This window comes from Carica papaya, chromosome 8 (genome assembly GCF_054855325.1).
Source record: "Carica papaya isolate Zhongbai chromosome 8, ASM5485532v1, whole genome shotgun sequence".
NCBI classification, from domain to species: domain Eukaryota; kingdom Viridiplantae; phylum Streptophyta; class Magnoliopsida; order Brassicales; family Caricaceae; genus Carica; species Carica papaya.
The window spans coordinates 29,386,477-29,413,432 of record NC_142316.1 but is presented as its reverse complement, the minus strand read 5'-3'; the positions used below and the strand labels follow the sequence as shown (position 1 = coordinate 29,413,432).

General features: G+C 38.5%; 2 protein-coding genes across 10 annotated transcripts; one reads left to right on the top strand and one right to left on the bottom strand.

The window, feature by feature from the left end:
• Positions 1-14,334: 14,334 nt before the first annotated feature.
• Positions 14,335-21,898, bottom strand: LOC110813101 (Potassium transporter family protein). Of its 2 annotated transcripts, XM_088210245.1 has the most exons (9): positions 21,256-21,898; positions 20,414-20,642; positions 20,067-20,315; positions 17,779-17,829; positions 17,010-17,270; positions 16,565-16,617; positions 16,357-16,471; positions 15,990-16,244; positions 14,335-15,688 (listed from the first exon to the last, which is right to left on the bottom strand). In XM_088210245.1, the coding sequence occupies exons 1-9, from the start codon at positions 21,511-21,513 to the stop codon at positions 14,640-14,642; spliced, it is 2,520 nt and encodes an 839-aa protein (XP_088066371.1). In that variant the 5' UTR covers positions 21,514-21,898; the 3' UTR covers positions 14,335-14,639. The 2 variants fall into 2 exon arrangements, with proteins under 2 accessions (XP_088066371.1, XP_088066372.1); XM_088210246.1 differs by lacking the exons at positions 20,067-20,315; positions 20,414-20,642; positions 21,256-21,898 and adding an exon at positions 18,526-20,017.
• A 601-nt stretch (positions 21,899-22,499) lies between these two features.
• RSZ21 (RS-containing zinc finger protein 21) lies at positions 22,500-26,812 on the top strand. Of its 8 annotated transcripts, none has more exons than XM_088210161.1 (9): positions 22,500-22,657; positions 22,834-22,943; positions 23,995-24,083; positions 24,476-24,707; positions 25,166-25,269; positions 25,362-25,423; positions 25,559-25,609; positions 25,726-25,795; positions 25,925-26,812. In XM_088210161.1, exons 2-6 carry the CDS (start codon positions 22,855-22,857, stop codon positions 25,364-25,366), a joined length of 519 nt encoding a protein of 172 aa, XP_088066287.1. In that variant the 5' UTR covers positions 22,500-22,657; positions 22,834-22,854; the 3' UTR covers positions 25,367-25,423; positions 25,559-25,609; positions 25,726-25,795; positions 25,925-26,812. The 8 variants fall into 8 exon arrangements, with proteins under 8 accessions (XP_088066287.1, XP_088066285.1, XP_088066286.1 ...); XM_088210159.1 differs by having other exon boundaries at positions 25,718-25,795; XM_088210160.1 differs by having other exon boundaries at positions 25,689-25,795.
• The last annotated feature ends 144 nt before the right edge of the window (positions 26,813-26,956 follow it).

Below are 26,956 nucleotides of genomic sequence, written 5' to 3'. Positions count from 1 at the left end.
TTGGATGAAACGACGTTGTTTTGAAGGAGGGAAAACGACGTCGTTTTGGGAGGAAAAAAAACGACGTCGTTTTGAGTAAGCTGGTAGGATATAAATGGGGGTCGGGGAGGAAAGAAAAAAAAGAAAAGAGAAAAGCAGGGAAGGAAGAGAGTAGGAAGGAGAAAAGAGGAGAGGGAATAAGGTTCCAAAAGAGAGAGAGAGGGGAGTCGGAGCGGAGAGAAGCGAGAAGGGAGAGAGAAGAGGGCCACAGACGGCGAACGGTGCGATTGGCAAGAGGAAGGAAAATAGAAATGGGAGGTACGGTAAAAACTTTGGTTGTGTAGGTGTTATGTGAGTTGTGATGTTATTTGCAGGTTGCAGAGGCCAGGTAGTCCGTAGGTAGCTGGGCGGAGCTGAGAGGTGGAGTGTAGGACGGAATGGCGGAGGCATTCGCAGAGGAGGCCGTGGGAAGGAGAGGATGGCGTTGCTGGGGCGTACGGGAGATCCGTGGGAGAGAGGGGAGGTCGTGTGAGGAGAGTGTGAACACTAAGGGAAGGTCACTGAAAGGAAGAGTGAGTAAGAAATTTGGCGTGTGTGGGGGATCCGAGATGATGAAGGGAATGGTGTGCGGGAGCAGGAGTGCAGAGGAAGTCGCGAGCGGAAGGAGCAGGAAGAATAACTTCGATGAGTGTCCAGTGAGAGGGGTGAGTGTGGTGAGTGTGACAGTAAGAGTCCGGACTGTGCGAGGGAGGGGACCATGGAATAGGAATCGATATGTATGAGGAGTTTCGGGTGAGGGAAGAGGCGTATGAAACAGTAGGGAGAGGTAGGTTTAGAAGGGGATGAGAATGTAGTTGCTGGAGATGGGGATGGCACATGAGGGGATTGTAGAGTATGGTTTAGGGTGGGAGAGTAGGGGCGAGTTGGTAGTGGTGTAGCAGGAGTGTGGTGAGGGGAGATAGGTCGGTATAGTTGCTATAAATTTAAAGGTTGGCGAGGAAACATCACCAGTGTATGCGTGAAGTTTTGGTGTGTGTGGCCTAATAAGGTCGAGAGGTAGATGAGTAAGCATGGGTCACCGATGTTAGTGACGTGAGATAATAGTACTGGTGTGTGCGTGGCCTATTGGGGTCGAGATGTGGAGGAGTGAGCATGAGTCGCTGATGTTGGTGACGTGCGAGAACGATATTGTGTGTGTGAGTGGCCATTGGGGCCGAGAGGTGGAGTGAGTATGAGTCACCGATGCTGGTGACATGAGATAATGGTATTTGTGTGCGTGCGTGGCCTATTGGGGTCGAGGTGTGGAGGAGTGAGCATGAGTCGCCGATGTTGGTGACGTGCGAGAATGGTATTGTGTGTGTGAGTGGCCATTGGGGCCGAGAGGTGGAGTGAGTATGAGTCACTGATGCTGGTGACGTGAGATAATGGTATTTGTGTGCGTACGTGGCCTATTGGGGGCGAGGTGTGGAGGAGTGAGCATGAGTCGTCGATGTTGGTGACGTGCGAGAACGATATTGTGTGTGTGAGTGGCTATTGAGGCCGAGAGGTGGAGTGAGTATGAGTCACCGATGTTGGTGACGTGAGATAATGGTATTTGTGTGCGTGCGTGGCCTATTGGGGTCGAGGTATGGAGGAGTGAGCATGAGTCGCTGATGTTGGTGACATGCGAGAACGGTATTGTGTGTGTGAGTGGCCATTGGGGGCCGAGAGGTGGAGTGAGTATGAGTCACCGATGTTGGTTACGTGAGATAATGGTGTTTGTATGCGTGCGTGGCCTATTGTGTCGAGGTTGGAGGAGTGAGCATAAGTCGCCGATGTTGGTGACGTGCGAGAACGGTATTGTGTGTGTGAGTGGCCATTGGGACCGAGAGGTAGAGTGAGTATGAGTCACCGATGCTGGTGACGTGAGATAATGGTATTTGTGTGCGTGCGTGGCTTATTGGGGTCGAGGTGTGGAGGAGTGAGCATGAGTCACCGATGTTGGTGACGTGCGAGAATGGTATTGTGTGTGTGAGTGGCCATTGGGGTCGAGAGGTGGAGGTGTGAGTATGAGTCGCTGATGTTGGGGACGTGCGGTAATAGTATTCGTGTGCGTGTGTGGCCTCTTGGGGTCGAGGTGTGGGATGTGAGTCGCCGATGTTGGTGGCACAAGATAGTGGTGTGTGTGTGTGGCCTAATGGGTTTGAGGGGTAGAGAATGGCGTATGGGTAGTCGATATCGGTGATGAATGTGAACAAGGGCGCTTAGGGTGTGAATTCGGCCGGGGAGTCACGTTTGATAGGCAACTCGAATAGTCTACCGGGATAAGTGGGGCTGGTGTTGTACTAGGGTAGTGTTGAGGCAGGAGGTAGGTGGTATAAACAGGGTACTTATAGGGATATTGGATTTACTGTTGTTGTATGTGTTATTGAATAGCTAGTCTTTCGAGGTAGGTAAATAACGGTTAGTTGTAGGGTGGTCCTAAGGCATGACTTAGGGGGTGTAAGAGAAATGCTTATAGATATACTAAATTCCTTGTCACTGCATATTACACCTGCAACTTGATTTTTATCTTATTGAGTTATGTAAACTCATTTCTTGTCATTCACAGATAAAGTAGGGATGGAGTCGGGATCTGAGTTGCTGTTTACGGAGCCTAGTCTTTAGCGCCATAGGGCAAGGGTTTCTTTGTGGCGGGTTGCCGTTTGTAAAAGTTTATCTTAGTATGAATACTGACTTGATGGAAATGTATGATGTGGTGTTGTTATTTGATGTATATGTAGACTGCAAGTTTACATTGGGTTTGAACAATGAACTATGGACAAGTTTTGTTTATGTGGGATGCTATGAGTATGAAATTTGCGTGTTGGGTCATAGGATTATTTATCTTACGCCGTTGGAAGAAAAAAAAATAGGGCGTTACAAGCTGGTAATCGATCAGTACAAAATACTTATTTTATATATAATGTTCATTATTAGGTTGTTATTGTTGCTCATCGCGTGTACTTTAATTCATAGACTTACTTACCCTCTCGTTTATTGATTACTTAAACTGTTATTCTCATCTATTGATTGATTTGAAATAAATGCCCTAATTACGTTTTCTTAATTGTTAAAGTATCAATTTATATTGTCTGTTTAAATGTCATTCTATTGATCTATAAATATGAAATTGATATGTGTAGTCGGTGGTTGATTAATGATGTAAATATATGTATAAAAGGCTTATCGGGTATCATAAGAAATGGTGTACGGACCCAGTACATAGAACAAACTTTACCGTAGACATTATCTCAGTCGAACAAGGCTAAGAAGTCTCATACCAAAAGGGGTTGGAAAGTATTGTTCACCATCATACCGGAGGGGGTATTGAGGCGGTGGCACATTTGGCGCTCATTACTAGATGAGGTGTGGGGATGACCAGTTAATCAATAAATTAGATATTGGGCCCACGTGTAATAACCAAATTAATTTGTATGTAATTTAAATTAATTTGTAAATACAATTTTTTTATTTTTAATTTAGTGTAAAAATGAAAGAATTTGATGGATGATGAAATTGAAAATAATTTTGGGGAAAAGGTGTGATAATTTGGGTTCTGAGAGTATTTTTGAAAGAAAATTCGAAAACTGGGGATCAAAATATAATTTAAAAAAGTTGTACCGCGTAGGACGCCCGGTTAATAGCCCCGACGAACCAGAACGCGCTGCGTGACAACAGAGACTGACGAGTGCCACGCAGGAGGCCACGCAGGCGATCTGCATGCCCGCAATCGAACGGCCCATATTTGCTCCCGCGCGCACGGACGGCCTGGATGCGTTCCCTCCCAAAACGTGATTGGACGGTCAGATTTAAACGCTATCAACGGTCCATATCTACTTTCTATTTAAATGATCGGACAGTTCAGATTAGATCGCGATGAACGGTCCAGATTCACTCCCTATTTAATTACAATGGTGTAAAAATTACATCGAATGGGAATCAGGAAGGGCCTCATCGGAGGCAAAAATCAAAAAAACTCGCGGCACCGTCGGTGGACTTCGATGGTATTTTTCGGCCAATTGGCCGGTGGTTTGGCTCCGATTTGGCCACAGGGGGGTTCAGCATCGAAATCCGAGCCAATGGGAGAAATTTTTACCTCGTTTGGCGGCCGAAAAGTGCTCCGGTGCGGCGGTGGGTGGCAGTGGTCAGTTCCTTTGGTGGCCGGGCTGTCTTCTCCGACGAGGGCTCTGGCGGCTAGGGTTTGGGGTTGGGTGTGGATGAGATTATTTATAACATTCTCCTTTTAATCTGAGCCGTCCATCACGATTTAATCTGCACCGTCCGATCACGATTAAATTTAAAATGAATCTGGGCCGTCCATCGCGATGAGATCTGGGCTGTTCATGCGTGATTCAATCTGGGTCGTCCGCACGTGTGCAATCTGGACCGTCTGCGTGCGAGTTTGATCTGAGCCGTCCGTGCGCGCGGGAACGAATCTCAGTCGTCCGATCGCGCGCCCGCGGATCGCCCACGTGGCATGTTCTGCGTGGCCTTCCCACGTCAGCGTCTCTGCCACGCGACGTGTCCTGGTTGGTCGGAGCCGCTGTCGGGGTTGCTGACGTGGCACAATTTTTCTAAATTGCGTTTTGACATCTGGTTTCTGATTTTATTTTCAAAAACACCCCCAGAATATGAATTTTCACCCTTTTTTCTCAAAATTATTTTCAATTAAACCCCAAAAATAATTTTACTCATTTTTATCATTATTATTATTTTTATTTCTATTAAATTAAATTAAACTAAATTAAAACAATTATATTATTACTTACATAAATAAATAAAAGAAAAATTAAAATAAAGTAAAATTATAATAATTCCAATAATAATAATAAAAATAAAATTAGGGTATTACAACTCTCCTCCTTTAAAGAAATTTGATCTCCCAAATTTGTCTCTTACTCCTGGTCGAACAAATGGGGATACTGGGCTCTAAAGTCTAATTCTAGCTCCCAGGTAGTCTCCCTTGGCGTGTGGTTCTGCCACACGACCTTTACAAATGATATTTCCCAGTTGCGGAGTATTTTGCTCTTTCGGTCCGTAATACCGAATGGTACTTCCTCATAAGACAAGTTCTTTTTGAGTGGAAACGGTTCATGAGCCAAGACATGAGAGAGGTCCGGGTTGTACTTACGTAACATGGACACACGGAACACATTGTGTACCTTGGAGAACTCTGGAGGCAGTGCTAGTCTGTAGGCGGCGGTACCAATCCTGTCTAAGATTTCAAATAGTCCAATAAATCGAGGGTTCAGTTTTTTCCTCTTGCCAAAACTACTAATTCTCTTGAAAGGAGTGACCTTAAGGAACACCCGGTTGCCTTTCTCAAACGCTAAATCTCTCATCCAGGTGTCCGCATAACTCTTATGCCTGCTCTAAGCTGTCTGAATGTTCTTTCTGATTTTAATTATTTTAGACGTGGTCTCCTCCACTAACTTCGGGCCAAATAATTTTTTGTCGCCCACTTTTTCCCAACAAATCGGTGATCTGCATGAGCGCCCATATAACGCCTCATACGTAGCCATGTCAATGCTCGCTTGGTAGCTGTTGTTTTAGGCAAATTCTATCAGGGGTAGATGGTTGTCCCAATGGCCCCCAGAGTCAACGACACAAGCTCAGAGTATATCCTCAAGTGTACGGATTGTCCTTTCTGACTGTCCATCAGTCTGAGGATGGAAGGTAGTACTGAGAGACAATTTTGTTCCCATGGCCTGCTGAAAGCTATTTCAAAACTGAGAAGTGAACCTGGGATCCTTGTCGGATACCATTGTCACTAGAACTCCATACAATCTGACTATTTTCTGGATATACATTCTTGTCAACTTATCCAAGGAATCGGTCATCCTGATGGCTAGGAAGTGGGAAGACTTGATAAGCCGGTCAATGATTACCCAGATGGCATCATGTCCTGAACGTGCATTGGGTAATCTTGTTACGAAGTCCATGGTGATATGTTCCCACTTCCACTCCAGGATCGGTAAAGGCTGAAGTAACCCACCTGGGTGTTGATGCTATGTCTTGACCTGCTGACATACCAAGCATTTAGATACAAAGTCAGCTATGTCCCTCTTCATCCCATTCCACCAAAATCGGGATCACATGCTGTGGTACATTTTGGTGCTTCCGGGATGCATGACAAATTTCGAGCTATGGGACTCTGTCATGATGTCTCTCTTTAACTCACTGTCGTTTGGGACACACACCATGTCCTGAAACTGGAGTAACCCATCGACAGAGATTCGAAATTCTGAGCTCACTCCTTATTCTACATTATTCTTACGGGCTACTAGGGCGAGGTCGACTGACTGGACTTCCCTTATTCTCTGTATTAACTCAGGCTGGAGGGTCAGACGGCTCAAACATGCGACTCTCTTCAAGTACTGAAGCCGAACCTGTTGTGTGGCCCCAATCTGCCTGCGTTCTGAAATCATCAAATGGGCTAAGATACCTGCACTTTTCCTACTGAGAGCATCTGCCACCATATTGCCCTTACCCGGATGATATAAGATATCACAATCATAGTCCTTAAGGAGTTCTATCCACCTTCTCTGACGCATGTTGAGATCCTTTTGATTGAATATGTGTTTTAAACTCTTATGATCGGTATAGATCTGAAAGGTCTCTCTGTACAAATAATGGCGCCAGGTTTTCAAGGCGTGTATGATTACGGCAAGTTTCAAGTCATGAGTGGGATAATTCTTCTCATGATTCTTTAACTGTCTGGACCCATAGGTTATGACCTTCCCATGCTGCATAAGGACACAACCCAGACCTAGATAGGAGGCATAACTATAAACTATATATTCTTCCGACCCACTCAGTAAAGCCAGTACGGGTGCAGTGGTCAGCCGCTCCTTTAATTCTGAAAAACTTCTCTCACAGTTCTCATTCCACTCAAACTTGGCATTCTTCTTTGTGAGTCAGGTTAGGGGAGCCGCTAGACTAGAGAATCATTCGACGAACCTGCGGTAATAACCTGCCATTCCCAGGAAGCTACGGATTTCCTTAACTGATGTCAACTTCTCCCAGCCAAGTACCGCTTCAACCTTTTCAAGATTCACTGATACTCCTTCCTTCGATACGATGTGTCTTAGGAAGGTGGTCTGCTAAAACCAGAATTTACACTTACTCAACTTTGCATATAGCTTCTTTTTTCTGAGGACCTGCAAAACTTGGGCCAGATGGTGAACATGCTATTCTCTGCTTTTTAAGTAGACCAAAATGTCATCGATGAACATGATAACAAATTGATCCAAGAATTCTCTGAAGACCTTGTTCATCAGATCCATAAAGATGGACGGGGCGTTGGTTAGCCCAAATGGCATGATTAGGAACTCATAGTGTTCGTACCGGGTTCGAAAGAACGTTTTGGGGATGTCTTCTGTTCTTATTTTCACCTGATCGCAGGTCTATTTTGGAGAAGACCTGCGCGCCCTGCAGCTGATCGAAGAGGTCATCAATTCTAGGAAGGGAATATTTGTTCTTGATCGTGACCTTGTTCAATCCTCTGTAATCAATACACAGTCTCAACATTCCATCTCATTTCCTGGCAAAAGTGACTCTGTCACCCTAAGGAGACACACTGTGTCTAATAAAACCACTGTCTTATAATTCAGTGATCTGTTTCCTCAGCTATTCTATCTCAACGCGACTATTCGGTAAGGAGCAACTGAAATGGGCTGGGTGCCTAATTATAGGTCTATAGTGAACTCAACTTCCCTGTCTATTGGCAGTCTGGGTAGTTCGTCCAGAAACACATCTGAAAAGTCTCGGACTACTGGAATCTCTTGGATACAAATTTCTTTCTTGGGCTTGCCTAGTTAGAGAAAATAACAAGGTTAAAGTACTTGAAAATTAAGGAAATTTGCCATCAAGGAATAAGTACCAAATGATTTTATTAATTTGTAAATGGCTCCTTATTAGGAGGATTAAATATAACATTCTTGTTAAAGCAATCTATGGTGGCGTAATACGCCGCTAGCCAATCCATCCCTAAAATTACATCAAAATCTCCCGTGTCTAACCCTATTAGGTCTACACTTAGTTTTTTATTTTCTATCTCCACGACACAAGCCTTGTAGATAACTTTCCTTAATAGTGTTTCACCCCCAACAGTAGACACAATTAACATTGAATCAAGTTTATCAGGTGATACATTAAGTTTGGATGCAAAAACACGTGAAACAAATGAATGTGATGCACCAGTGTCAAATAAAACATGAGCAATATGGTTACAGATAGTGTACATACCCTGTACCACGTCCGGGTCGGCATCGGCATCCTGCTGTGTGAAGTTATAAACCCTGCCCTGAATAGGAGGTCTTCCTTGGGCACTCTCTCGCATAGTGCTGGGCACTACCACAAATGCGACAGGTGTTGTTGAGGCGATAGCATAGTCGGTCCCAGTGATCCCTGCCGCAGTGCTGACAGATCTTGCCACGTGCTGCCCCTGGAGCCTGAGGGAGAGCATGGATCGCCGATCTGGATCTCTTATTTTGTTGGATCGGCGCAGTAAGTGCTGGTTTGCGGGGTGGAGCTAAGGGTCTGTGACTCCCTGCTGACTGAGGAAGGGTGTTGAAACTCCTCTCCACAATCTGCGCCTTTGCCAGAACGGCTGAATATGTCTTGAGCTCTAGTACCAATAAGTGCTGCTTGATCTCTAGGCATAGGCCCCACTGGAACCTTCTAGCCTTTCTGCCCTCATCTATCAATGTCTCAGGGGAGTATCGGCCGAGCTCTAGGAACTTACGAGCATATTCTGATACCGTCATGTTTTCCTGGACCAGTTGGACAAACTCCATCTCCTTTAGATGTCGGATGTGCTCGGGGAGGTACTTCGCATGAAAGGCTGTTAAGAACTGCTCCCAAGTGACTGGTGCAGGCAGGGTGGTCTGCTTGAGCTCCCACCAATGACCTGCTTCCCCCACCAGCATATAGGAAGTAAGGGTAACCCTCTGCTCGGGATCCACTCCTAATGTCTTGAAAGCCTTCTCTATCTCCGCCAACCAGTACTAGGCATCTTCGAAAGAGGACTCCCCTACAAAAGTGAAAGGGTTCAGTCTCCTGTACCTCTCTATGTAGCCCGGGTCAATCAGGGAAGGAGCTGGGTCCCGTGGAAGAGGGACTGGGTCGGCTGAGGATAGACTTGGGGGCCCTGTGGTGGTACCTGCTGATATAATAGGGGCACTGGATTGTACTGTGGCAGTGTCGGGCAGTACTGTGGCTAAGGCACCAGATTATACTACGGCGGTGGTGCCGGGGGCTATTGTGGACGAGCAGGCTCGTGTTGGGGTGGCTCGGAATCCGCTCGCTGTAGCGGTGGCTCAACCTGTGGTAGTGGGGGAGGGTCGGGTAACTGCCTTCTCTCCTTTCGGCCTTGCTGGGCAGCAATGATCCTTTCTAGCATCTCAAATATTCTGTCCACATCTTTCCGAAGCGAATCATCCCGGCCTGCTCGGTTTAGTGGGGGTCTTCCTCTCCTCATCTCTCTGCACCTGCATTCCACAAGGAAGGCTTGAGTAACGATTAATTGGTTGGTATTTGTCTAAATATTATTGTGTAAGGGATGAGTCCGAGGAACGCGACTCTGATATCAACTGTAACGGCTCCGAAAATTAAAAAGAAATGTATATATAAAATTATAAGTGCGGAAGTGAAATAAAATATTATAATTAACATCCCTTACACAATAACCAAAACGTATTAAACATATGAAAGAATAAGTTAACTAAAGTAAATACTAGAAATGAATACTATAAATAAAACTATAAAATCTTTAGACATCTACTCGCCGTCTTCCTGCGGAACGGGCTCGGGAACCAAGTCCTCCTGATCTGAAATGGTTAAGTAAGGAATGAGCTACACTACCCCAGTAAAGATGTCACACTATCTCACTATCACAGAAGTAAAGATTGGTAGAAAACAAAAACGACCAATGGAGCATAATTTATAACAAATTCATTTATCAATAATAAAACCCTTTACTGTCTACTTACCTCAGTGAGATTCATGAAAACAACTTATGAAAACAATAACATTATAATATCATGAAATCATACGCACTCTATAACATAACACATGTCATACTTTTAATATTTCAATCATCAGACAACAAATTTCCTCTTTTACCAGCCTACCAGTATCCATGGGGATCCATAGGGGTCCCCGCTACACGTGAACCATTCACCTTAATAACTTAACTCCAAGGCCGTCCCCATACCCCATCCGGTATGGGCGCCAAAATCATAAACCTCAATACCCCATCCGGTATGAGAGACAACGTTCCCGGTAGGGTTCCCTATGCACCCGGTCCGTCAACTATCTCCCAGGATATCTAGTGAGGCTGTCGACTTATCCATTTATCAATTCACATACATTTTCTATTCTTTTCTTAGTTTTCTATTTCTCACATAATCATGAATATTTAAACCAGTAACGAGCATCCAACAATGCAGGATATTATCGGATTCACAAAATCAAGCAGTAGTGAAGTAAATAGTGATTCATGCATTCAAAACTATAAAATAAATAGATTAGACACCATAATGCCTTTAAAACTGTAAAATAATTAAAACAACAACTGACCGAAAATATATCAGATTCGGGCTCCATTAGCAACCTTAATCAATTATATATATCTATTAATTCATAAAATACCGTTTTATCATTTATTAAGCTTTAATGCCGAGATAGGAAATAAGGTGAGAGGTGCTTACTTGATTCGAAGTCTAAAATCAGTTTTTCACTGTGCCTACGGGCAGTTCCTAGATTCTCTGAATTCTTTTCTCGGGAACTGAAACACACTTCGAGTACCTGCACATGTCCCCAAAAAACTCTAAATCAGACCCAGGGCCTCCTCGGCCAATTTTGAAATTCCAGCACGGCGGCTCCCCGTGCTCCGGCGACGGCGCCGCCGCTTGCAGCGGCGATCTGCCTCGGGTTGGCCGTTTCCAGCCATTTTCAGCCAAATTCGGCCAAACTTGCATTAGTTCCTCTGATAAAACACACGTAAGGCCCTCGGTGGGCCAAAAAAACTCAAAAAAATTAAGACTTACTGGCGGCGAAGCTCTCGTGTGCGGCGGCTCCTCCGTTGCGAGTCGCGATTTGATGTTTTGCTCCAGTCAACCTGTAGAGGAAAGGACAATGATCACAGTGGTGTAAAAATTACATCGAACGGGAATCGAGAAGGGACTCATCGGAGGTAAAAATCGAGAAAACTCGCGGCGGCGCCGCTGGGCTTCGGTGGCGTGGCGCAATTTTTTTAAATTACGTTTTGACCACCGGTTTTTGATTTTCTTTTCAAAAACACCCTCAAAATCCGAATTTTCACCCCCTTTTTCCAAAATTATTTTCAATTAAACCCTAAAAATAATTTTACCCATTTTTATCATTATTATTATTTTTATTTCCATTAAATTAAATTAAACTAAATTAAAAAAATTATATTATTACTTAAATAAATAAATAAATAAAAGAAAAATTAAAATAAAGTAAAATTATAATAATTCTAATAATAATAATAATAATAAAATTAGGGTGTTACATGGTGATATTATAATATCTACTTATCTGGTAACATACACAACCAACTCCTACATCTCTTTACTTGCAAAACATGTTTTCATTATTTTATTTTGTTAAATTAAAAAATAAAAGTAAACTAAATTGCGACAAAAGACATAACAAATATAAAATTTCATGGGCTTAGTTAATAATTTGTTCAAAATAGTATTACACTTTTATACTCTGAAAATTAATTAAATAAATTTAATTACTATAAAATATTATTTTTATCTATAAATATAATAGATAAGTTGAAGCTTGAGCAAATTTAATTATTAGAGGCTGGTCGACACAGTACTAATATTAATTTTTTTAGGCTAAACAAATCAAGTTCATTCATTAAATATTCAAGAACTTATTACAAATGGGAAATCGTGATTGATTGTGTAAGCATCAAAATCTTAGGCTAAAATTGGCACTTGGATAAAAAACGTGTACAACATTTTCGATGTAGACTGATTATATGTATGTATGTATGTATGTTAATCTTATCTATTTTGATATGTCTGATTACGATATTTGTCCCATAAAATCCATCAAGTCATATGATTTGAGGAAAATACTCTCATGACAAGAAATTGATTCTGTATTCGTCCCAACCAAATCAGAATATTAAAGAATAAAATATTAGCGAAGACATTTTTTTTTTTTATATAGATTTTATTTTGATGTATGTAAATTATTTTTAATTAAAAATTAAACGGAGAAAATTAGCGGATTATGTAAAATTTACTTTTATTAGTGAATTAAAAATTTGGATTCAATTAAGTATAAATGGCAGCACTTTTAATTTCAATGCTTTAAAATTGAACTTCCATTTTCATGCACACATTTAAATTATGGCAAGTAAATATAAAGTAAGTGATTTCGTATTCGACTGAAAAATACAGCAAATCAACTATACATTTAAATTATATCATATTATCTTTTTTCTGAATTAATTTTAAATAATAAATCAACTTTCATCATACGTTAACATGAAACTTTACGGAAAGCATATTAAAAAAAAAAACTAAAAAGGCCTGTGACCTAACTTCATTTTACTATATACATTACTCGATGGTGATTGTGTATGTATACGCGTACATATATATTAATTAATCACCAAAACCAAATATAATTGGTGCAGAAATTAAGTGTAGATATAAAATTAAGTTTGTAGAGAACACGCGTAGATGTTCTCCAAATTGCAATATTAATTAGGTTATCTAAACATTTACTAATTTTAATTATTTGATTATTAAAAAGTGTTCGTTCCAAATTTAATTTGGTTAGATTTCGTTTTCATAATATATTCTAATTGTTCCCTACACAGGGCATGAAATAATATATAGATGTGGTCAAAATCGTATCTTAGTTATTTTGTATAATATATGCTCAATTATTATTATTATTATTTTTTTTTTTCCCCATTGGAATGTACTTTTCTTTCTTCCTCGGCCACATAAAATTGATCCCCGATATGCCAAATTGCCATTGTTCTAGTACCCAATACGATTTTATTGGATTACTATGTAACATATATATTACTTTGTATACAAAAAATAAATTATATGTATATACACATTAGAAGTATCTCAAAAAAGGGTCCACTGGACATGTTACGTATGAAGTATAACAATATAGTTTTCTTTTTTAAAAATATCTTACTAGAAAATGAAAATATCATTTTTAGTAGCTAAATTTTTTCTTCTTGGCTGGAAAAGTAAGTAATGTATTGAAGAGGTAAAAGAGGGAAAGATAAATATTTTAATATGATTTACACGTTCATTCATAATTAGGTGTATAGGTAGACTAGTCATATAACTAAGCATATTAAGTTTAATATAATTATTTTATTAATTGATCAATTTTTAATAATTTTTTGGTCAATTTAATTTTTTTTTTTTTTTTTTAAGATTACATTAAAATTTTAATTTACCACATAAATATTCTTTTTATTTCAAAATATAATAAATTCATTTTTTTAATCTATTATATGAATGTTTCTTTCATTTAAGAATATAATAAATTTAATTTAATTATCACAATTTTCTTTTTTACCCAAACAAAATATAAAGAAAACTTTTTCAGAAACAAACATCACAAAAATAATAATAATTAATATTTAAGTGTGACAAGCACCGTTCGATGATGTCAGCTAATGGTTGTGGGCGTAAAGATGGCGACAATTCATGACACGTGTCAGAACTTTGGTGGGCCAGACCCACCGCTGACGCAAACTTTTTTAATTTTTTCTTTCTTTATGGTTTTTTGTGGGCCCGGCCTCATTTTGCAATTTCAATATTCAAATATTGAATTTTTGAAGTATTATTGGTTTTAAATAAATAAATATAGCAGATTTAGAAAACAAGATACATAAAAGTATTTTAGATTTAAATATTAAAAACCCATTAATTAATTATATATGTATATGTATATATGCTGAGATATAATTGCCATCTTTTTTAGAAACTTCGTGATGATGTCCTACATGGGTCCTCAGTAAGAATAAATTATTAAGTGACAGATGTCTTCCTCTGCTAAAATAGCAAAAGCCTTTGAAAAGCACAACCCGTAAAGATCCCGTTTTTCTAATTAATCCATCCGATTGGGTTGATTTCTTTTCATGAATTAATTTTTTTGATGACCCCAAAAAACTACAATTCAAATATTAAAACTACCCCATTAAGAACATCTATTCTGCGTTTTGTATTTATTATATGTATGTATGTATGTATGTATGTATATACGAGTTGGAAATTTTCCAGACAGAATGTCAACAAAAACTGACACTGACCATGAAAGGAAATCTTTTCCTTCATTTGTATATAACTAAAGAAAAAAATTTGAGCAGGAGGGTTTGGAGGGAGCTTCAGCCTATATTCCCATATGTTCATCTAACATTTCATGATAATGTTCAACCACAGAAAAATTCAAGAATACAAATGGTCACTGAAGGAATAAAAATATTCTAGCTGATGAGAGGAAGAAAGGAAAATATGTGGAAGCTCAAATAGATTCCACAAGAATTCATCACCAATAAAAAGATATGATTTCCTCTCCCTTCTCCTGCTTAATTTATAACAGGAAGATCTTAATCATACCATGTATGTCATCCCAACTTGCAGGATATTCATGTGAGGTACACTCATATTTGCAGCCCCTGCTCTGCAATTTCTCCTTAAGAAGGCGTAGAAGTAGTTTATAACCAGCTTCTTCAAGAAAACAGAATTTTTCTTGGCCCTTACATCCCCGTGGGCAAGCAGATATGTAAATCCGGACTCCATTGCTTCTCGGAGAGCTGAAAGCTCATACTCTAGATCAGGGTCTTCATCTGCTGACATGAGACTAGATGGCAACACTGAGTTGGTTTCTTCTGAAACAGAAGTTTCCCCTTCAAATCTCCGCTCACTTATCAACGGAACTCTAAGTTCATCAGTCCCACTGCCAGCGTGGGCTCCAAAGTCCTTTGACCTCACTGAAACACTATCAAACTCCAACTCGGTTAAATTGCTCTCTAATGCATCTTCTTGGGCCTCCCTTCTCAAGAACTTCTCAAGGCTTTCAACCAAAAGCAGCTCAAATGCATGATGGTCTTCCTTACGGATATCTTTGTAACCATATCGAGCAACACAACGGAACATATGATAGTCTTTTGGGCAAACTCTTCTAAAAAGAAATCTCTCCTCTTGAGGGACCACCGGAACTGGAACATATTTGATGCAAACGAATACAATAGTTGACTGGATTGCAGGTAGGCTAAGCAGAAACTGCCCGAAAATTGAGGGAATGCCATGGACAAGCTCATTATACAACAATCCAATTCCAGGGACTCTTACAGTCCCTAAGGTGGATCCTAGGTCATGCATGAAGTCCAAGGATATCTTCTCTCTGACCTCACTCTTGTACTTGAGCACACTTCCGTAATTCCAAATGTACATGATACAGAGGAAGAAACTAGCAAAAACAAGTGGAAGCCAACCACCCTCCATGATTTTTGATAAAACTGCAGACAAGTACATGAGCTCGATTGACCCAAAAACAACTGGGAAACACAAGGCCAGAAATAAGTTTGTCTGCCATATGAGAAGCATTACAAGTGTTACCAAGGTGGTGGTCACAATCATCACACCAACTTCCGCTATCCCTGTAAACAAAACAAATTACATTAGAAATGCTAATAGTTTTACACGAGAACTGTTAGCTCCCTGATTCCTTATTGAAACCATTGTGGTTCCTGATCACTTACAGAAAAAATAAGCACAATCGAGAGATAAAAGTAAACACAGAAATATCATTACAGGAAGCTGTAAGTCCTTAATGTGATGTATGTTTACCCCTGAAAATTCTTAATGTGATGTAAGACTCCTGAAAGGAATATATGTTATGAATGCACCTAAAAGAACACTTAATAGGAAGAATCAGAATAGGAGGTAGCAGTTACTAACCATATGCATTGGCAATACTTGTTGTACTCTGGAAGACGGAAACAACAACTATGCACATTGTCATCAAAAACCAATTGATCACAGGAATGTATATTTGACCCATCATCCTTTTTGAGGTGTGAATTATCTTCATTCTTGGGAAGCACCCAAGAGCCATAGATTGCTTGACGCATGAAAATGTCGCAGATATCATTGCTTGGCTTGCAATCATAGCAGCAAGTGTGGCTACCACAAAGACTGGCCAGAAGAGACTATCTGCTTGTTCACAATATTCAGGAATTAAAGATGTCAAGTGACAAACTTAATTATCATTTAAAAACATATCAGAGTGAGACTGACAAATGCAAGCAACACTAATGTTTATCACCTGGCACAGAATTATAGAATATTCTAGCCGCAGATTCAGGGTATTTCATTAGATATGCTGCCTGGCCCAAGTAAGCCAGGAGAAGACAGGGAAACACAAAACAAGTAAAAGCAATCTGCAAAGCAGTTTAGATTGGTTACTACGGATTTTTTACGAAGTTATTGGTCAACTTCAGGGAAGAAATGAGGAAGGAGATGTACAAAGAAACCTGTATGGCTCGAACAGAGAAATGCCCTAAATCAGCAAACATTGCTTCAGCTCCTGCAGTGACATACAAAGGTTTCATTAAATAAACTATTTGTATTTAGTAATAACCTCAATAATGGAAGAAGTATGAAAAGCCATTTCTTATTTTAAGCAAGCTTGGGCATGATGGATTTGGTTTATGAGAATGATTGATATGCCAGAAAAATTTTACAAACTGTAAGAAATCCTTTGACCAATAGGTAACACTATGTTTCCGACCCAGTATAGTGAATGAGTTTTTTGAGGCTTGTTTAGCAGTTAATATGGTCACTGCTAAGGCTAATTAAGAAACAAGGAGACCAATGTTCAAAATTTATGCTAAATTAAGAGAATGAGTTGAGATCTGCATGGGCAAGTAAAGATGTAATACCATTTGGATTAATTCATGGTTTAAATGTAAGATGTACCTGTAATGCACAGTACACAACCACCAAGAGCTGACCATGCCTCTGTCCCATTCTTCTTGAAAAATAAATATATATAAGCTGGATTTAATGCCCTTATGACGGTGATATCATACTTAATTAAATTGTACAATCCAATAGAACCCAGAGAGAAGAACCACAAAGCAAGTATAGGAGCAAACATGAAACCCACTTTACCAGTCCCAAACTGCTGTATGCTAAACAAAACTATAAGGACTGTGATTGCTGTGACAACAACAGCAGCTGCAATAGAAAATAAAACTTAAAGGTCATTCTTTATTTACAAAATTATATAACTGGTCTCACTTGCATCTCCATAAGCAAACTAGAGAAAAAGAAAAACAATCAGCAGCTAATTGACCCAAAAGTGAATTATTTTGGTCAGTTGAAAGTTTCAAGTTTCGTGAGTTACCTGCCTTCACCAATCACACCTAACCCAATTCCTTATACACACTCCTATCCCATGGATATTACCCACATGATTATTGAGATAGTATTCGGGCCAGGGGGGAGGGGGGGCGTGGAAGAGGAGCCCTTCCTAAACAAGTTGTATCAGAATATTGAGACAGTGTCAAAAGAAGGAAACTAAAGGTTCATACAACACCAACTCCACTTGAGCTGTTGTAGAAACTGTCTCTTTGGTTATTTTTTATTGACTGTAGTTCATCAGTTATTTCCTACAACATATCCACAAGAAAACAAAGAGCAATGGTTCTCTAAGTGAGTCAGAAGAAAGAAGTGAAATACCCACTTGTACCAAATCCCTCCACTTGACCTTGCAGACCACTCACAGCAGACATAACTGCAACAACAAAAAAAGAAGAATCATAATAAGTATGCAAATTCTTTTCTAAGCCATTCAACGGCAAATTCATTCCAGAAACATTACAAAGATGATACTGCAGATTGTGTCAGCATTTTCATTATAAACATCAGTGAACTGACAAACTGAGTCAAATAAAGAAGGCAGCACATTCTGTTTAGTAAAGATAAAAGACTTCTTTCAAAGCTAATGGGTACTTCTTCAGCTTTATAAAAAGTCCTCTTTTGCTTGAAAGACTCTAATCTTAAAATGTTTTGGTTACAGGCATTCCATTTGCAAATAGATATGCTACTATATGTTAATTGATGGACATGATTGCACTTTTACCAAAAAGAAGTGACTGGCATGATTATGACAAGACGTACATTATACACACACACACACACACATATATATACATATATGCTTATCTCTACATTATCATTACTCTTCTAGGAAATCTGTGAATGTGGATTAGTGCACAACCTAAGAGAGTCCAAAATATGGCTGATGAACTTATAATGTTCATTGAGGCGGAGGCTCATGCAAACAAGAGCACTAGTATACAAAGATAGAGAAAGTAAGTATTGTGAATAGCACAAAGGAGTAAATAATTAGGCCTCACTCAATCATCATCCGGCTTAATAAGCATGTGGAAATGTGAAGTTATTACATTCCAACAGAGAACTTTTGTACCTTGAATCTAATATTCCTTTCCAGGAGATAGGGAAAGAGATGTCGAAGGGAATAGATATGACCGCCAATATCTATTAACGGAAGAACTTCAAATTTGGTACTATAGTGCATATTCAATATATCACAAGAGTTAGATTGCACACTTTGATTCATTAATGTAAGTCAGTACAGAACATTAATTAATATAATCAGAATGATCAAGTTCAGCTAGAGCTTCAGCTTCAGCAAAAGAATATTAGTTTTACATGCTCATCATTCTAAACTGTATCTCAAGCATAATTAATTCTTACAAGATCCACAGGAAAATAATAAATATCTTATTCTTCAGCATTTAGGTCAGAAGCACATGTTTAAATTCCACAATAACCACAGCCTCAATTATCTAAGACGAGAACTAATTTTTAGAGCCATCTACACCTTGTCAATAACCTGTTATGAAACAGTTCCCTAGCTTGTGAAATCACAAAAAAGAAGGCAAATGCGCATCATGAAAACTATAAATGCATTCCCTATTTGGCATGTCTTATGCTCAATTTACCTAGAGAATACAACCAATCAGCAAACACCAATTTAGACAGAGTCATAACTCTTTTTCTGCTAGATAACAGAGACATAAGTTAACTGCTAAGAATCTAAGCATTAGTATTTGATCAAAGAATAAATTTTTAAATACTTCAAATTTTGTATTTAGGAAAAATTAGTCATTTTAGAGTAATGTTGCATATGATTTAAGCTCCACAAAACAGATGTGAAGAGCTTCTAAATGCTACTATGTGCCACAAGTTATAGACGTTTATCTTATCAACAATGTTAGAGATCTTTATGTGCAACCTTTAGGTTTAAGTAACTGTTGATAAGGAAGGTGTTAGTTGTATCATTTAGATAAGGAAGGTGTTAGTTTGAGCTTCTTACTTAACCAGGTAAAGAAAGTTAATGGTAAGAGTGTCAAACTATTATAATCCAGTGGACCCACAAAAAAAAAAAAAAAATCTACTCCATCATTTTTATGCATTACCAGAAAAGAAAATTATTCTGTTTTCTAAAGAGAGTATTCTAAGTCTACGCCTCAACTTGGTCATATTGTAAACCTATGACATTGGTAACAACCTCATTCAGCAAAATCTCTTTAGAGGAAGCCAGAAATGTCTTTTAACTTTACGTTGTGAAAAATGTTTAATTATGATTCTATTACTTATTGAACTTTAAATTTATTCCTTATAGATTAGAGCACATTAACCATAGATTGAATTGCCATTATGTGAGTCTCTTGGAAAGAATATGTAGTTAAAAGCACCAAGCATACATCGTTGAACTTCATCTTTGCTGTGAATATTTTACGATTAGTTAAAACCTGCATTCTTGAGTAATCCCAGATCCTAAATAGGAAGCCACTGGCACAAGCTTCACTAATGGGAAGAAAATGCATAATTATATCAACTAAAAAGTTTGCTATTTGGTTCAATATATTTGGCTGTTCCTCACCAATTTGGAAACTATAGCGCAGTGAATACTAGAGAAACGATTTGAAATCATCAATCTACCTGATATAGCTGGTGTCAGAATGCCATCCCCTATAACCATGGAAGTTCCCATCAAGACCAGCAGCAAGAGAAAGGTTTTCAAGGATGATCTACTTTCCAAGATCTCTTTTATGGTTAAAGCCCTTTCCAACTCGGGAGTGGGGAGTTTGAGCTTAAAACTTGAGATGCGTTCATCAGCTGGCTGACTATTTGGCAGCAGATTGACCTTAGCGTACCTGCAGATTAGTGAATATAATGCAAATGTGCCTCCTGCAATTGGAATAATTGATATCTTCAGAAATATATGGTCAACAAAATTAATTAGGAATAAAGCAAGGTGAGTATGACTTTGATTTGTAAATTCTTACCTTCCCCATTATCGTTAGCTTTGAGCACTACAAAGACATATTTAGTTAAGGGAATAAGAGCAATCGTGTACAACACTAAAGATAAAGTCCCCAGCACATCAACTTCTGATTCAATGCCAACTTTGCTGAACACATCCGAGAAGACATATAAAGGACTTGTGCCCATGTCACCATATACCACGCCGAGCGTTTGAAATGCCATTGCAAGAGTTTGCCAAAGAGAAAGATCCTGGTGCATTTAAGTGATAAAGTTAAATTAGACAAACATTTTTTCCTGTTGAAATTTAAATCCACTCTTGAAAGAGCCAAGAAAAGAAATTTTTTGCTTTGTTGGAAGTCAGCTGGCATACACAGTTGAAGCAGGCTCTTTGTATTTCCAACTATCCTAATTCATGCCTCTTCACATAGAATGTCGAGAGAGATAAATCCCTTTTTCCATTAAACTCATAAATAAATTACAATCATCTTATTTAGATAAAAGTAAAATTTTTGCTGTCCATATTCTGGCCATGTTTCTATACATTTACGACTGTTCACATTCCTCCATTAGCAAATTATTTTTTGAAATACCTCCATTAGCAAATTACTAGCAGTCAGTCATCAATCCACTGGGGGGAAAACGGGGTAGGTGACTGATATTTTTCTCAAGTTACAAACTTCAATTTTGAGCTTCCAAAAAATTTTGCCCCAGTATGTAATAAGTTACTAACTGAAGCGGGATTTTAAACAAAATGGATGTAGGGTATCCTGAAAAGACCTTCGTATCTCTCTCTCTCTCTCAACTCACAAGAAACAAGCATTGTAATTCAAAAATTGAAACGCAGTGATGATTAATAGAGTACCTTGGAGCGGTGACCATGATCACCGGCAATCTCCATAGCTTCAACATCAAGAGAATCAACTCGCTTGGGCTTCTTCATTAACCTCCTCCTCATAGTCCCATACACTTGTCCGCTATCAGCCTCGTCGAGCAGTGACCATGGAGGCGACTCTGAGTCAACTTCACTCCCATCAACCCACCTGCCTTCTCCCCCAACGCCGCCGGCCCCAACAAACCCAGTCCCGCTGCTGCTTTCTCTGATCCCATCTTCGTCCTCCATCTCCCCGCCAAAACCCTCAAGTCAAACAGCAGATAGATGAGAAACAAGATTCGCGTACTTGTCTCAGAGATACAGTATCTTCGTCCTCCGTCTTCTACTGCGTTCTTGGTTTTCAAAAGTTTCTGGACTTTAACTCAATTTTGCTCATAATTTGTTATCATTCTTGTTCAATTCACCAAATTGGTGGGTTGCCAGAAATGATTGAACAAAGAAACTATTTTATTTTTCTTACTGAAATAGGTTCTTGGTAAGAACACAATGGTGTTTTGGGCCGATTCGAATTCAATATCATCTGGAAAGGAGATTAATAGACAGTATAAAATTCATTTGAAACCATGTTTCTAGATTACAGAGGCACAGGGCGAATCAGTACTAAAAATTTATAATTAACTGATCACGAGATACATGTGTATAAAAATATAAATATAAAAGATGTGTAAATGAGTATATTTTTATTATTAATTTTTTAAATTTAATCAAAATTTAATATTATTTTATGTTCATTATTAAATATATTATATCTTAAATATAATATTTAAATTTTTAATTAAAATTTTACTTATTCATTTAATATTTTATAAAAGTTTTAGAAATTGCAGGTGAAAAGTAATTAAGTAAATAATTTCTTACCCAACTTCACATATAAATTTAAATTTTTACTAACTTGTCCTGATTATTTGGTTTAATTTTGGTTTTATAATTTTATTTGATTTGAAAATAAATTATAACTATATTTATTTCATTTTTGTTGTTTTAAACGTTAAAAGAAAATAAAATTAAAATCGATAAAAATGATCACCTCAATTGATCTTATCTCACCTTTTACAGAAAAAAAAAAAAGTAAATAATAATGAAAATCAAAAATTAAATTTAGTTAAATATGGAGGCAGAAAACAAAATAAATATGATGAATATTTTTAATCATATTTGCCCGGATGGGCTCGGAAAAAAACCCACAACCCGATTAAAGTCCATTCGATTAAATTATTAAAAACCGATTGGGGCCATTGCAAGTTTCCAGTCCACCTGAAAAATCTCCAGCAAATCTCTTTTAGTTTTCAGGGTTTTCGGCTCTGCTCTGCTACTTGATGCTTGCAGGGCCAATTTGATGCTCTCTCCTGTTGGAAGTCTTACAAGTTTGTCGGTACGTGTTACCCCTAACCTGAATCTACTTAATTTCTTTTCCACCCTCTCCTAACTCTCCCTTTACAAAACCCTAACTCTCTTCAATCTGCGTGCTTCTTCGGTTCCTATTGCAAAATTTCTTGTTAAAACGCTTGAAGGTTTTTTTTTTTTTTTTTTTTTTCTTCTTTCGGTTAGGATTGATACTGGTTCGTGAGAATGTCTCGAGTTTATGTTGGGAATTTGGATCCTCGAGTTACCGAGAGGGACCTCGAAGATGAATTTAGGATGTATGGTGTTCTTCGGAGGTGATTCTCTTTCTTGCCAAGTTTTTTCCTCGAAGATAAAGACTTGGTTTAGTTTATTTGAATCTGTTTAGTCAAGTGTCCGTTTTGTGATCGTGCTTACTACTCTCTTTAAAATTAGTTGTTCTTATCTACGAGCTTTATGTCTAGAAGGTTTAATGAGGCGGACGAACTTAACATTAGATTTTACAGTTTCTGGTTATTATGAAATTTCTCTTTATCTTTTACGTAAAATATAATTTTAAAATTGTTAACGTGGATGGGGTATTAGTCAACAATCTGTAGGGAGAAAATTAGTAAAGTAGTGGAATGGAAAGGAAAGGAAAGGAACAACTTTTCTGATCCGATGACTGAAAATTAAGGAAATGAAATGATAGTTCTAATTCGTTGTTTTCTTTTAGGTTTTTTAAAAAAGGATTAATGATAAAAAATATTCAATGATACCCTTTATTCATATAATGAATTGGACAATTAGGGGTAAAAAGAAAGTTAACCATTGGAAGTTTTAAATCTTTTCCTCCGCCTTTCTTCCCCAGTGTGAGGGAATGAAAAATTTGAACATTGAAGGAGAAGCAGGAGATACCAAACCTCCCTTTCCTTTCCTTTTTTTCATAAAAAATATATTTTATTCAAATAAGGAAAAGTATGGTGGGAAATCCTTCCTTTTCTCCTTCCCCCTTCCCTTGGTAGGATCTTAGTTGTAATGCTCCTGGTTTGGGCTGTACTCCTGCATTCATGATCATTTTCATGCCTGGAATCTTTTGATTATTGAATAAATAGATAAATATTGTATTAACTTGGATACTCTTGTTTACCTTAGTATTATATGAGCTTAAGCCTGCAATATAACAATTATAGGGTTTTCTTTTTATATTCATCCAACTGGCTTTAATCTCCACTTTCTTTTTGTTGTCATAGTGGCACCATTAGTTTCTCGTTAATTCTAATTGGGTAGGCATGTTCATGCCTCGTAAATAATTTTATTGGTAGTTTAGCTTTGTGCGTGTGCCTTTATAATTCATGCACCACTAAGTTGCTAAGAATATTAATGCAGTGTCTGGGTTGCTAGAAGACCACCAGGATATGCATTTGTTGAGTTTGATGATGACAGAGATGCAATGGATGCAATTCGTTCCTTGGATGGTGAGTAAAACCCACTTGTTTCTTTGCATGTCTGATCTGGATTCTTCTGTTTGTTGACTAAATTTTCTGGATCAACCAAAGGTGTTTCACCTTCTTCAAGGTTACTATAAATAAAAAATAATCGGAGCTTCGAGCTAGCTTAATAGGTTTTTATGATCAGTTGATTTCATCTGGCTAATGCATGAGGGGCTTCTTAATGTTTAGGACATCACAAGTTTGTGCCAGGAAACATACAAATTGTGTTTAATATGCACTTATGCAACTTTTGAGCTTAGCAGTTAATCTTGAAGTGGATTTAAAGGACTTCTTAGAATAAATGAACCTGCAGGACTGCTTAGATTGTGAGTTGAGATTTCTGTTAATGTGATAATGAAAGTGAGTTATTCTTACAGGTAAAAATGGTTGGCGTGTGGAGCTTTCCCATAACTCGAAAGGTGGTCGTGGTGGTGGTGGCGGACGTGGACGTGGTGGAGGTGAGGACTTGAAGTGTTATGAATGTGGTGAACCTGGTCATTTTGCTCGGGAATGCCGTCTGCGTGTTGGTTCTCGTGGTTATGGAAATGGACGGCGTCGAAGCCCTAGCCCCAGGCGTCGTAGGAGTCCAAGTTATGGGTTTGGGCGCAGGTGTGTTAGGTTCTTTTTTTTTCTTATCTTGGTTTGTTTTTCCAGTGCTGTCATTGTCACTGTATGCATAATTTTGTGCTATTATGAATATTTTATCTCGGGAGAACATCACATGGAACTTGCTGGTCAGGTTAATCTTTTTTTTTTATAGCATTTGCCTGAATTTTCCCTTTTTTGGTAACTTCTTCTGTTGTTTCTTATTTTCTTTGCTGCAAGAGATCCATTCCTGCTTTTTAGAATGTTGTTTAGGTTTGCTTAATCTCTGATATGTGGTATATGAAGTGATCATTTGTAAATTCCTTTTTCTTATCTTTTGTTTTGACTGATTGATTTTTTAATTGAATTGATATTATGCAATGTGAAAAAGGAATCTTCAAAGAACCTAGTGTTGGTTTAGGTATTGTAAAAAAAAAGTACATGACCATAATTTTTCTTTGTGCCTTGTCTATTTGTTGCAGGAGTTATAGCCCTCGTGGGAGAATGTCTCCACGGCGACGCAGTGTAACACCTCCACGCCATGGCCGTAGCTACAGCCGTTCTCCTCCATATCGCCATGTTCGCCGTGAGTCACCTTACAGGCACCATCCTTCTGTTAATGGGTATACATCTTAGTTACGAGCTTCTTAAAGATACAGTATCTTTTCACCTTTTCAGCTTAGCTTGGACATTGAGGACTTTAGCTGCGCCAGGACATTGAAGAACTGATCATCGTGCATGTATGATAAAATCCTTTAATTGTTTTAGCTGTGTGTTTGGTTTGAGCAGTTGTGGCATCACTTGTTTTAAGGGTGTAGCATTTTTGTATTTTCATGTGCATCAGAACTCATTTATCTTCTTAATTTGATTTGCAGGTATTAAAATCAAGAGCATGAACTGAAGCAACATGGACCGACATCTGTGTGGTACATCTAGATTTTAGAATGAAGAATATGAAGAAATTTGTTTTATTTATGTTCATGTCTGGACAATGAGGTTTATTAGGAACTTGGTTTTGCATGGCTCCTGTGAAGTACATCAGCCGCCAAAAAAGGGTGCTGTGGACACCATTTTGTGTAGGTTTGCTGTCTTCAGCTAACTGACACTTAGAGGTCTCTTTCATACTTTACATTACTTTTCCTATTGCTGTTCATATGCTTTTGTGTTAACCTGGTAACTATGGTACTAATGCTCATTTTCAAGGTATATGTTTCTAAAAAATTTACATGTTTTGTTTTGAGGTATGGTTTTCGGGTTAAAACGGCATGCTTTCGCCACCTTACTGCATCTTAGTTGACACGGTTTTTTCCAACTCCGAATCTCTGCTCCAAATCGTCCATGCGTCACCAATTCTGCATATGTTACTCTGCTTGACTTTCACGTTCAACTCAAAATGCTCAGAAACTTGGTTTAGTACGACCAACACGTCTGCAACAAAGCTTCTAATGCTCACCTATATAATGTGTTCAAGAAGATGAAGCTGTTAATGCTCACCTATATTTTTGCTTCTCTATTCTGCTTCACTTCCCTGTGTTGTGTTCTTACGGGTTGTATTCAGCTTCGAAAACCTGCAGTCAGTCAGAAACTGTTGGATCTAGTAAAGATCTTTACTTCCTGGCTGATGTTGGAGGGGGATTGCTGCTTGTTAAGCAAACCCTTCGATTACTCTAATTGGGTACTTTTTGCGGATGATTCGAAGTGAGTACTTGTTGCTGGAGATGACTGAAATGTGTCTCAGCAATGAACCGGTGAACTTCTCACCCTCTGTAGTCGACCATCAGAGTCGTTCCATTTATGCTTCTATAGACCTTCGTAAGTCATATCTTGATTTGGTTGCCAAGGCTGCATCTGTTCCAAAAGCTGCTTGCTTTATCCATATTGGGGTTTAGTTTATAGACCTGCATTAGTGTTTCAATTTTTTAGACTAGCTATTCCTCTCTATTTGGTTTGTATTTGGTGATAATTCTCTAGCGCCCATAAACATATTTCGTCACGGCATTCAGGTTTTATGCCTACAGAAGAGAACAAGAAAGTTGGGTATAATACCTTTGAAGTCTGATATGTTTGGTATGGGAGATAAACTTATTTTGGAAAATAGAAAATAAAAGTTACATTAATTGTCTTGAAAAGTGAAAAATGTTCCTAAAGAAAGTTGGAGCAATTTGTTATATCTCAAGTGCATGTGTTTCTTTTTTCTGGTTGAGGAACCGCAATTACAAATTGATTTGATTTTATCCAACTACTTGCGGTAAAATGCTTGTTTTTTTTTACCC

Coding starts and splice junctions, on each gene's coding strand:
- RSZ21 (XM_088210161.1), top strand. CDS start 22,855: ATGTCTCGAGTTTATGTTGGGAATTTGGATCCTCGAGTTACCGAGAGG. Junction 22,944..23,994: donor ATGTATGGTGTTCTTCGGAG/GTGATTCTCTTT, acceptor ATATTAATGCAG/TGTCTGGGTTGCTAGAAGAC. Junction 24,708..25,165: donor AGTTATGGGTTTGGGCGCAG/GTGTGTTAGGTT, acceptor TATTTGTTGCAG/GAGTTATAGCCCTCGTGGGA.
- LOC110813101 (XM_088210245.1), bottom strand. CDS start 21,513: ATGGAGGACGAAGATGGGATCAGAGAAAGCAGCAGCGGGACTGGGTTT. Junction 20,643..21,255: donor ATCATGGTCACCGCTCCAAG/GTACTCTATTAA, acceptor TAAATGCACCAG/GATCTTTCTCTTTGGCAAAC. Junction 17,271..17,778: donor AGTGGAGGGATTTGGTACAA/GTGGGTATTTCA, acceptor TTTCTATTGCAG/CTGCTGTTGTTGTCACAGCA.